This window comes from Podarcis tiliguerta (genome assembly GCF_965153285.1).
Source record: "Podarcis tiliguerta genome assembly, chromosome: 8".
In the NCBI taxonomy this organism is placed as follows: Eukaryota; Metazoa; Chordata; class Lepidosauria; order Squamata; family Lacertidae; genus Podarcis; species Podarcis tiliguerta.
This window is the reverse complement of record NC_139541.1, coordinates 32,303,745-32,315,864: the sequence shown is the minus strand read 5'-3', so window position 1 is coordinate 32,315,864 and position 12,120 is coordinate 32,303,745. Positions and strand designations below refer to the sequence as shown.

The 12,120-nt window shown below is 43.5% G+C and overlaps 1 protein-coding gene across 11 annotated transcripts in view; it reads right to left on the bottom strand.

Moving 5' to 3' along the window:
- ADCY7 (adenylate cyclase 7) overlaps nucleotides 1–12,120 on the bottom strand; it is an 89,425-nt gene that overhangs the window by 21,821 nt on the left and 55,484 nt on the right. For 6 of the 11 annotated variants that reach the window (XR_014514121.1, XR_014514122.1, XM_083451829.1 and 3 more), the window contains 6 exons: nucleotides 11,750–11,908; nucleotides 9,476–9,608; nucleotides 6,248–6,436; nucleotides 5,201–5,244; nucleotides 2,387–2,467; nucleotides 773–854 (listed from right to left, as the gene is read on the bottom strand). Coding sequence is in view for 8 of the 11 variants with exons in the window: in XM_083451829.1 (XP_083307955.1) it covers nucleotides 773–854; nucleotides 2,387–2,467; nucleotides 5,201–5,244; nucleotides 6,248–6,436; nucleotides 9,476–9,608; nucleotides 11,750–11,908 (688 nt within the window). In the remaining 3 variants the exon portion in view is untranslated. Of the gene's footprint in view, nucleotides 1–772; nucleotides 855–2,386; nucleotides 2,468–2,747; nucleotides 2,802–5,200; nucleotides 5,245–6,247; nucleotides 6,437–9,475; nucleotides 9,609–11,749; nucleotides 11,909–12,120 lie in introns of all 11 variants that reach the window. The other 5 variants (XR_014514120.1, XM_083451827.1, XM_083451826.1 and 2 more) reach the window with 1 other exon arrangement.

The window sequence follows — 12,120 nt, the reverse complement described above, 5'->3', positions numbered from 1 at the left end:
TTTCTGGGGAGATTACAGAGCGAAAGAAAGGACAGATTTATTGAGCCGGAGAGTAGGCATTGTGAATACTTTGGCCTCTCTCATGAATTAAGTCCTCCCTAGGTCAAGGCTGGGAGTTTGGCTGTGTACACACTAGCCTGTTTATAGCACACAAAAAATGTAGTTTTTCCCCAATCCAGAATCAAAGAACTGAAGAGCTGCAAGGGATCCCTTAGGATCATCATTCTAGTCCAACTGCTTGCAATGCAAAAACCACAGCAAAAGGATCCCTGGGCCATCCAAGCTCTGTTTAAAAACCTCCAATGAAGGAAGTCCACCACCTTCTGAGGTAGTTCGTTCCACCAATAAACAGTTCTTACTGTTAGTAAGGTCTTCCTAATGTTTAGCTGGAATCTCCTTTCTTGGAATTTGAGTCCATTTGTTCTGGCACAACCCTCTGGAGCAGCAGAAAACAAGCTTGCTCCCTCTTCCATGTGACAGACCTTCAGATATTTAAAGTTAGCAATCATATCCTCTGAGCAGCCTTATCAGAAAAGTAGTTCTTCAGATTTTCCCAAAAGGAGTTTCTGGTGGTGCTCAACCTTTCAAAGGGTAAGATGAGGAGGACCCAACGACTCAAGTAACAAGGTGATGCCCCAAAGAAGAATCAGGTTGCTTCTCTGTGGTGCCAATGGAGGATGGATGAACGGAAATTCCTGCCTCAGGGGTGCTGGACCACCTTCCACCCCCGAGATTCTACAAACAGGAAGGCCACAAAGCTTCGTTTACTAACCTCTTTCTCAAGCTCCATTTCTACGAAACATAGCAAGAAGCCACACAGCCCACGGAAGTCGTCTTTTTTACCACACCACGGCCTGCATTGAAGAAGAAACGCTTGTTGAAAACATATGCATGGGAGCAGGATAAAACGATGCAGAGCAAGATGGAACCGCAAATAGGTACGTGTGGGGAGGGAACTTGGACTCCCCAAAGCACAAACGACTGAGAAGACCCATAAATAAGATCTCACCACTGCCATCAACTCAGGAGGCAGCCTTAGGGACGTGGTCCTCACTCCAGACTAAGACTCACCCCACATCTATGCTATACGGACTATCTTACAAGATGGTTGTTGTGAAAATAACTAAGATAAGTAAAGCATTATGAATACCCTAGAGCGGGTATCTCCCAGCTTTACAAACCCAGGACCCACTTTTAAGCCAAACATACATCCGGGGACCATTTCTTAATCTCCTGGCATGCATCTGTGTGGCTGTGACCCAGTAGTGGGCCTCAGTTCTTCAGTGGAAGACCAGCGTTCTAAGGCACCAAGACCACTGTTATTCTAAGTCAGGGATGGGGAACCTCCAGCCTCCTAATTTGGCCCTCAATGTGATTTTCTGCATCGCTACCCCTGGCCACACACATTTGTGGAGAAACAATCGAGAGCCCTAGAAAAGGCTGTCGGTTGTTCCTCTGCAAGTTGAGTTTGCCTTCAGCGTGTAATTTGGCACCAAAAGCAAGCCCTGCTGGGATTGGCTCTACTCAGGAGTTCTCGACTGGAGCCAATCCCTGCTAAAAGTGAGGGTCTTTGCACCCCCACACCCCCTTGAACTCACAGAAGAACCCTGAATTCAGGCCAGGGCTGCAGAGGTGGGAGGAGACCTTGCGGAAATTTGCAGAGAACTCTGGAATTCCATTTGTGTACTTCTGATCTGAAGTTTGTACTGTGCAATTTTTCAAAAAGCTGCATTTCTTAGGATTACCTAGTATTGCCAGAGACAATAAGCAGCAGGGTGTCATGTGAATCCCTTGACATCTGTATTGTGTTAACCTGAAGACTCTTACTCTGAACTCAAAAAGCTTCCTGATTTCACAAGTGCTCTTAAGGAGCCGGAGTAATAAACCTCCTAATTAATAGTCATGTCATAAGAGGACATTTCTCAATTTCCTGTTTTGTCAAGCCCACTTCTGGTTTTCTACTTTTTTGTTCTTCTCAAAACTGAGCCAATGGAGGGTTTTGTAGCAGTCAAACAGCTATGAGCTGTGTTTTCAACACAGGGTAATTCTGATTATTTAAAACCAGTGTTTTTGGACTACAATTCTGGGAACCTGAAACCTATGCAGAAGTGCAGCGTTCTTTACGCTTAACCCCATAACCTGTTTTCCATGTTACAGTTCACTGAAAAGGCAGCAGCAGAGGAGTGTATTTGCTTATCACTGAAGAAAACACAATCCGTTTTCTCCACACACATTTATGACGAAGGGGCGATATTTCTAAGTAGGCCTGCACACTCCCATACTATAGAAAATAAGCATGGGGAAAATCCCCGGTCTTCTCTGCCCCACCCCTTCTGCAGATGAGGCAATTCTCTCAAGGACAGGAAGAAAAGAGTGGTGCCTTTACTTGGCTGAACTGAGGCCCTCGATGGTTGACATCATTTTGTCGTTAATTTCTTCTTCCATCCTTCCTTTCTGAGAGGTATTCCTAAGGACAGGCAGAGAAACATCGTCCAGATGAAACGTTTCCCCAAAATGCAGGAGAACAGGTGCACTGAGTAATCATTACATACCTTTTAATTACATTTTGCAGAGGCAAAAGCTGAACATGCACGCTGGCCAATTTTAAATAAAGGGGGCCCAAGGTATCTCAAGTATTGCTTAGATATAAATATACTGCAGAGAGAGGAGAAAGTAGCAAGGGAGTATCTAGTTGTTCTATGGCACAAGGCATACACAGAAAGCAGAAGAAAGAAAGAGAAACTCACTTATAGCTTACAACTGAAGGAGGACACAGTGGTTCTTGTCTAGACCTATCCAGACTAACACACACACACACACACACACACACACACAAACACAGGGAAAGAGAAAGGAGAGAGAAATTAGATGTCATGCATTGATTAGAAATGATCAGATTAATCACCTGTGAAAAGACTAATGTTATAGCAGCCTGTCTTCATAAGGTGGACAAAATAAAAGCAAACATCTCAGGTTTGTTTTTTTGGGAGGAAATCTCTGTGTTGCGTCCTGAAAAAGTGTGGAGTCCTAAAGTAATGTGCAAGAGCGTGTTATTAAAGCAAAAATTTGATTTGTTTGTTGTGAGCAAAATAACTAATGCGCATGGACTAAATCTGCCTGTTTCTCACCTGAGATGATACAGCAGTTGGAAGCTCTACCTACATCTGATGTTGCAGAGCAACCTTTGACCCAGAGGTGGTGCATGATCTAGGAATGGCTGGGAGAAAGAGCTGAAGGATCTAGGACACTGTTTTCCCCTCTTTGCCCAGCCCTTGTCTGATGTCACTTGATTCGTTCACAGATAATTTCATGCTAAGGGATGAAGGAGGAATCCATTTTAAACCAATTTATACGCAGAACTTGGTGGTTCCAGCCTAATTGAGCTTTGCTCACATCAAATTGCCTCTTGTATTGAGCCTGTGGTTATATCAGAGCCATTTCTGCAATCTTGGGGGCATTGCCCCCCCAAACCCTAAATATATGTGACGCTATATAAACAAAATACAACTATTACATAAAAGTCAAGGCTCATGCATAATTTTACAAATATATTGCCTAATACATACACATTTTTGCATGTACTTGTCTATGTGCCAGTTACTTCAGGAAACCTGGAGTACATGCACTTATAATAGTATATATACAATAATGTGTATGAGAGCACTGTTAAGATTTATAGCTGACGTTCGGTTGGGGGGGGGGAAGGCTTCCAATCAAAATTAATGAGCAATATGTGATTAGAAAAAATCTGTGCAGATAAGCTAGATATTGAGATTTTCAGAAAATTCCATCCTTACTCATGCTTCTGCTGCCTGGCTCTGCTGAGGAGTCTAGAATATGAGAGAGAAACAGAAACAGAAACAGAAATAGAGAAATAGAGAAATAGAGAAATAGAAATAGAGAAATAGAAAGAGATAGAGATAGATAGAGATGGAAAAGAAGGGAGCAGCTTGCTAAGTGCTGTGTATTTCTTCTCTTCACTTGCCTTGGCTCACCCAGACCTCAAAGTGATACCGCTCTGCTTGAGAGACTAAATTCAGGGACTGTATGTGGAGTTGGGGGTGAGAAAGTGAGAAGAACCACAGCTGCCTGAACACTGGGTAAATAAAGTGACAAAAGAAAGAGCACAGGAGGAAAACACCGCCCAAGTCCATTTGCTCACTTCCTCAGACACATTTGTCTGCTTCTGCCAGAGCTAGCTGCACATAACATAACATTTGGTCCAGCAGTTTGTTTGCCACAGTTTGCCAGGTAAATGCAGACTTGTGTGCGCTCCCCTGTTGCCTGTTAACAGCACCGGATTTTCAGGGTTATACTGCCTTTGGGCTTGGTTCCATTTAGCTATTAGAGCTAAATTGGATAGACCTCATCTTCCAGGAATTTTTCTAACCATTTTAAAAGCCATCTCTGAGCCTAACTATGCAATGTAATGGAAGTAAACACTGATTGCTTGCTATTTTAGGAGCAGGGTAGATTTTCAGTGGAGAATCAGCTAAGGAGAGGTGTGCTTAACCCCTCCACAACTCACTGTAACTCCTTTCCCTCTAAGCCGCTCACTGTCCGCCTGACAACTTTGTTTTATTTTGGAGGATAATGTCTAGGGAGGAAATCCTAAAGGTGGCGACCCTAGTATTGGGTGATTTAAAAAACAACAACCACAAAACATTTCTCGCATGAAAACCTTCACGAGGGCACTCCTCTGCTAAAAATAGTAAATCTGAAGTCAAGCAGTGCAGAGAGAAGAACCAGCCAAATCTAATACAAAAATCAAAACAATAATATGCAGCCTACTTCTGATAAAGTCACAGAGTAATATTGCGCAGAATAAGAAGAACATTCCAAAGAAAATGATTCAGAGACCACATGCAGTGGAGTTACTGAGCCTTCAGTAAGATCTGCAAACCAATTTATGTGCTACACAAGACAGGGCCTTCTTGACAGGGGCACCAAAGTTGTACAACTCCATCTTCAATGACCTTTCAGATGCTTAGCAAAAGGGCTTCTCTTCCAGGGAGCTCCCAGAGCTTTTTATTACTGTAAACATATTATATTATGTTGGTTGTGCTGGCTTAGTAGTAGTAATAGTAACTTTCTAGCTGCCTTGTTAATCACAGTTCTGGAAGGTAGGGTATGTGTGTGTACACACACAACACCACAACACAGCAGGATCTAACATGTGTTATAACCATGCATGACTTGCCTCTCTGTAGTCCTCTGACGGCTCACCAACTGCAGAGCTATCTCCTAAGCAAGAGAGAAAAGGTAGGGGATTAATGCTTTCCCAACCCTCCCTCTTAAAGCATGTAAATATAATTTAATGAATTCAACAAGGGAAATATGTTCAGTGCTGCACAGAGGAGCCCCTGACCTGTGAGTTTCCCATAACATAGAAAGTATATTTTAAACGGTTGGCTGAGTTTCTGCATCTGCAACGTAAGGGGCTGGCTTCCTCTCAGGAAGTGGCATGATGGGGGAACAAACCTAAGATTTGTGTCATTTGCAATACTGCCTAGGTAAGGAAGCAGATGCCCTATGTGACCTGACATTTATAGCTATATTCACTTTTGCTACGAAAATATCTATTTTATATTTGCTTTCTAAATGTAATTTTATGGTTGATCTTATGCTGCTCTTTGCTGTGATATTTTCTCTTAACATCCTTAACATCTTAACACAGGAATTTCTTGCAATAAAATGAATTTAAAAAAATGTAAAAAAAAAGAAAGCCACAAGTGGAAAGATGTTAAAAAAGGACTGTGCTTCCGGATTTATTTATTTTTTACTTTTTGTTGATCATCTGTACACCCTATGACTGAGACTGGTGTCAAAAGGAGAACTGATATGTATGTAATACATATGACCCCAGCCCTTTAAATCACCTCAGAAAGGACCTGGGTGGGTGAAGTCTTCACCCAGGTCCGTTCTGACATCCCGCCCATCAGGTTGGCCCCCAATGTCTCATGGGATTTCCCAGCTAGCCATGCAGGAAAACACCTTGCACTGCCGTGCTTAAGCTGGGAAATGGCTGTACCTGCCCACTCCATAGCCACACTGGGCCACAAACTCCACTTCCCATAAGTAAAGTGTGGGGGGATGGGACAGGACAGGACAGGACTTCTCTCCCTTTTTCTACCCTTTGTTTCCAAAATTTACTTCTGGCTCCTTGCAGCAGCAACAACAACCAAAAGCCAACCAAGTCCAAACTGAGGGTTTTGGAAAGAAAGAGCAAAGAGCAATGGAGCCTCACCCTCCTATGCCTTCTGTTTGGTGCAGTTGTCTCGCTGCTCACACTCTCTCTGTGGTTTAGGTGAGCAAAAGGCCGGGCGGCCCCCCAGGTCTCCAAGAACCTCGACATCCGGACAGAGGCCCTCATCTTCAAGCCATCGTGCACTCTGGTGGTTTGTGGGAGGTGGTTGTTGGAAGTGCGCTGCTTAGACTGAACCCGGGGAGAGACAAGACAGCCAAGGGTACATTTTAGAAAACTGGATATAACAAACAAATGAAATTATTTATTTGACAGAATTTATATACTGCTGACTCATCCATAACCTCTAAGCCAAACTGGCACTCTCCAGTTTGGATAGTTAGATGGCTCAGTTGGTTAGAGCGTGCTGCTGATAACGCCAAGGATGCTGGTTTGATGCCCATAAAGGACAGCTGAATGAATATTCCTGCATTGCAGTAGAGGGTTGGACTCAATGATCCGCAGTATGATTCTATGATACTTAAGATGTTCAAAGCTACAACTTCCACCAGCTTCAGCCAAAATGGGTTTCGAAACATCTGGAGGGTGCCAGGTTGGTGCAGGCTGTTCTAAGCGGTGACCATAAAACATGAGACGTTTGTTAAAAAATACTGGTTAAAAACTGAACGTTAAAAGCAAGTGAACAGTGTAATTTATAATTAAAATCAGAAGTTATTGAAGAAATATACACATTAAAACAAACTTATATGATAAGATTACACATCTGAACAGTCTTACAGAAAAGTCTTAACAGGTGCCAGGTGCAATAGACATGGTGAAACGCAATGATACAGGAAATGATACAGGAAGCCTTATAACTTATGACTACCCAACCCAGAGATGGGGAGCCTGTGGTCCCTCCATATGTTGCTGGACTCAGACCTTGCTCATGGATCAGCTTGGCCACTGAGACAACAGGAGGACGCTGGATTAGGTCAGCCTTCAGTCCAACCCAGCTGGGCTCTTCCTATGACTGCAACTCCTGTCATCCCTGGCTACTGGCCATGTTGGCTGATGCGGAGGCTGAAGGGAGCTAGAGTCCGTGAACATCTGGGAGGGCAACAAGTTAGCCAACACTGACTTCAGACCATTTTTGCCTGCTCTGACCTGCAAGGCCTCTCTAGTGCCTTATGGCAGCCAGGGGACTGTCCCATCATTTATCACTTGACTCTTTCATCTGGAGATGTAGGTGAATGAATAGGGGAAACTTCTGCAATCAAAGTGTATGCTCTACACCTGTGGTTCCCAAACATTTTTGGGCCATCTCCCCGTCAGTTCTGTTAACTCCACCCCAGTGCCCTGTGCCCCATGAAAAGCATTCTTCAGAATAGTGGTTTGCACAATCCACTGAGGGATAGCTCAGTTGGTAGAACATGAAGCTCTTAAATCTCAGGATTCCTGCATTGAAGGAGGTGGGACTAAATGATCCTTGTGGTTCCTTCCAACTCTACAATATGACAATTCAGCTACCAACACAATGAAATTCTAAACAGCAACAATTAATTGCACGTTTATTCAAAATCCAATTTAAACCATTTAGTTTAACTGATTCAACTGATTTGATTAACTTGAGCCACTGGTGCCACTGATACTCAATTACACCTCAGCCGCTTGCCTCTTAGAGCCACCCTAGGTAACCCCAGTGCCCCCTAGGGGACAGGACAGCCCACTCTGGAGACCAGTGATCTACACACTGAGCTATGACCTTTCCTCCCAATCCAGAGGTAGCTGATGAGTGTGTCGAACAGGTCTCATGCCACATCCACACTATATACTCAACACACGTTTAATCTTGGGAACCAGCTTGAGAGGATGCTGGCCTCAACTGCAGCACACAGTTTCATTTGTGAGCTGAGCAGAACAAACTGGATCACCCTGGAGTACCTTTTATTTTCTCATCGCTTTCTCTCAGAATGCCAGTGGAGCTGCACTTAAAGGCAGAACGTGGGAGGCTTGAAGCATATTCTTTTAATTACACACAGTTAAAGAGCAGCCTTTTCTGGATACTTGAAGTGTTCCTTGGAGACCGAACTCTATAAGCCATTGTTTCATGGATCCATGGACCCTGGCAACTGAATGTCTAATACTTATTTCAGCCTCGTTATGCAATTGCAGCCCTGCCTCCCCACCGTCTGTGCTCCCAGTTCTCAGTCCACGGTCGCTATCTTTCTTTGTGGTTTATTGCCTTCGGTGTCCCAATTCCCACCCCCCTGCCCTCACCCAGCATCTCCTTTCCCTAGCTTGAGAAACGTAAAGCAAAACAATGACAACTAACAAACATAAGCACAGCAATGCAAAATAAATTCAGGGGTTGCTTGACCAAGATTAAGCATGCAGACTTGCTCAACTTATTTTAGCTACAAAATACAAGGTGTGGGGTTTTGTTTTTTGCAGACTGCAGAACTAAAAAGCAAATTATTTGACTACCCCTCACACACAACAAAAATTTTGTCAGATGTATATTATGCACAGGCTCACATGCACACAGAAACTCAAATGTGCCCCAGAAACCTGCAGGCAGATCGGGCTTGTTCAAATCAATGTGAAAATTCAGGCTCACTCATATCAACACTCTGCACGGTTCACTGGTCCCCAGTTCCGAGTTGCGCTCTTATGTTCCATCCCTTTTCTCCCCAGGGATAAGCCAATGTAGTGCCCCATATTCATGGGCAACAGCTCCCATTAACCCTGGGAGTTGTAGCCAAGGCCATCTAGAAGCCTCACATTGGCTATTCCTGCCCTATGCAAGGTTCTCCCTAGCCCCTCTCCCCTCCCCCACCACTACTCTGTCCTTTAGTCTCCCACACCCATGGGCTTCCTCAACCACTCTGCTTCCGGGTTGCCCAACCTAGCTTTGCCCACCACCTGCATTCCATTTCCTATCCTTGTCTGCCCAGGATTTCTATCTCTGCCCCTCCTTCCTTCCTGGAAAAAAAAACGCTCACAGTTATCACACCCTCAATTCCAGTATGAAGTTCTTCATAGACAAGCTTTTTCAAAAATAAATAAATTCCACTTCATTCACAGATGCAACATCATTTGCAAACAATTTACCACGGGCATCTACTTCCCAAACAATCAGAGAACGTGATGATGTCACAGCACTTCAGCCAATGGGGAGGGAGATCCCAGGCAACATTCCATTTATAACTTGCTAAAAATAATAAGAAGCCAGGCAGACAAATGTGTGCACACTCTTGTAAGCGATATGCACGTGTATCTTACACCTACCCTCGGGTCTATCACCAAGTAAGTTTTGATATTCATGGCTTCAAGGTAAGGGTCTCTGAGGTGTCCATTCCCATCTTCCACTTCATAAGCTTTGCCTAGGTGACTGAGGGTTGCTTCTGTGATGTGTACACGGCTGGAGAGAGGAAAGAGACAGGAGCACAAAAGACTTGAAACATTTGCAGAAAGGTCACTGTAAGTTATTCATTTCCATATCAATGGCTGCTGTTGACAAGCCTGTGCTTCTCAACAGCTTCACGCCTTGGAAGCCAAATCCAGGATCCTGGCAGCATTGCTGTTTAACAGCTTTGCTTATTTGCAATCCATCATAGCATAATTGTTCATGCACTTCTCACTGGGCTTTGTGCAGTGCCTTCAGTTTTATTTTCTTTTATTAAGAAAGGTATATAGGATTTATCTACTGCTTAATTGTCAAAACCTCCAAGTGGTTTAAATAAATTACGCATTAAAAACACCGATAATATCAGACATTAAAATCACGTTAGCCTAAAATTTTTGAAATAAACAAGCAGTTTTCAAAGCACACATTATAAAGTAAAAGTTGCACATTAAAATGCATGTCCCAATTTGCATGTCTGGATAGGCTTCCTTCAGCAATGACAACAAAAAGGTTTCAGCAGTATAGTACTGTACAGAGAAAGCACCTGCCTAGTACCAGTGGGCAGGGAGTACCAAAGTGCAGGTGTTGCCATGCTGCAGGAATGATTCCTTGCAAGTGTGGAACAAACGTTATGTAGCACCCTGTCTTTCAGCAGTGTGGGAGATGAGGCAAGCAAAATTTAGACTGTAAACCCGTTAAGGCACCGATCTGTCTCCCCCTCCCTTGTGTTTGTCTGCAACGCACTATGTATATTCATGGCGATATGATTACTATTATTATTAATAGATGCCATCATGCAGCAGCATTCGGCACCGCACATGAATTTAATGCAAGCAAACGTTAATTATATGCACAGTGACTCACACATGGATTAGCTGTAGCCCTAGGGATCATTATAAAATATACACACTCTCAATACTTGTGCAAACTGCTAATCTCATTTTCAAGGACAGCTTGCGTGTGCTTGGGGAGGCCATCAACATTAATTCAAATTTATACCAAAAAACACTCTTCCCTCCACCACCCCTCTCTGAACAAGTTGCTGAATGGCTCTCAAAAAGGGCTGGAAGCTCTCGAGGGCAACATCTAGATATATTACACAACGCAGAACCATCCAAGAGTTTACTCAGCTGGCTAGCGTCACAGTTTCTCAGGCAGTGTTCTGAAACAATCCAAGCTGTAATGCACTAAGCTCCAAATACATATACACACACCTTCTTTCGGTTAAATAGTTTCTTCCCTGCACATTCCTATCGTTAGGGTTGTTCTCCAAAAGGGAACCAGCTACCCAGATATATAATCAGCAAGCTATATTTGTTTTCAAAAGCTGTATTGATTTCTATCTGTGTTTTAATTACAATAGTTTTATATGCATTTGTGTGTGTGTTTTTAATTGGTTGGTGGATCTGACCTGTGCTTTACCTACAGGTCTTATTTGGACACAACTTGGAGAGCTCTTTGATCAAGAGATTGATAAACTCTTTAATAAATTTGTCCACGGGCAGAGCTGAGCTTCAGTGCAGGGGGAGTTGCCAACACTGTTTTAATTATGTAAATCAACATCTTATACTGCTTAATGTGATCATTTGTTTACTTAAACTGTTTCATTTGCTTGCTAGCTTCCAGCCAGTTAATTGTTATTATTTATGCACTGGGAAAAGCTTCAGCAATGCCAACACTCAGGATCTGGGGGGGAGGGGCAGGGGGAGGAGCAGGGGATTATCCAATGACAGAAGAGCCTCTATGCTCATATATAAAAAAGAATCAACCGGATGGTTCTGAGCCATTTCAATGATGGATTGGGTAGGCATGGTATGGAACCATGCAAACTATCAAAACCATGGTCAAATCCATGCCATGTGCTTTACATGTATGGTCTGGGTGTGGCCTTTGTGGCTTATATGGCGAGCAACCACAACAAGACATCAAATGATAAATGCATGAAAGGAAGAAAATCAACCAGCAAAGAACATCCATAGACGTCAGAGGCAATAAACAGCTCTTCTTCTGAATAGTGTGGTACATTGCACATTACTCAAGTTTTGCTTATAGCGTTGTGAAGATTCCACAAGTCTCCAGCACCACGACAAAAAGGGCATAATTTCACCAGGCTTCTTTCCCAAGTGAATTACACCTTCAGGTTGGGGAATCCTTACCCAGGAACTCCAGCAGATTCCATTCGGTTAGCTAAGGAGACATCGTGAGACCAAACGTCGTACTGCCATTTCCGAAGCCCTATTACACCGCAGAGCACGTTCCCAGAGTGAATGCCGACTCGCATATTGATGTCCACTCCTGTGGCTTCTCTCACTTGTCTGCAAAACAGATCAGAAGAGGATTGGAAGAGGTGCCTGCTCTTCCCCCATCTTAATGCCTACAAATTTATGCTGGCGCTTTAATTCTCTCTTAATTACTGCAAACACCAACGTGAAATTTAGGGATGTGGTCCACCCTGTGCTCAAGTCAACAGCCAAAATGAGAGAAGAAGTGGGATGGATCAAGTGTTTTAAACAAATTGGAGTAGCCT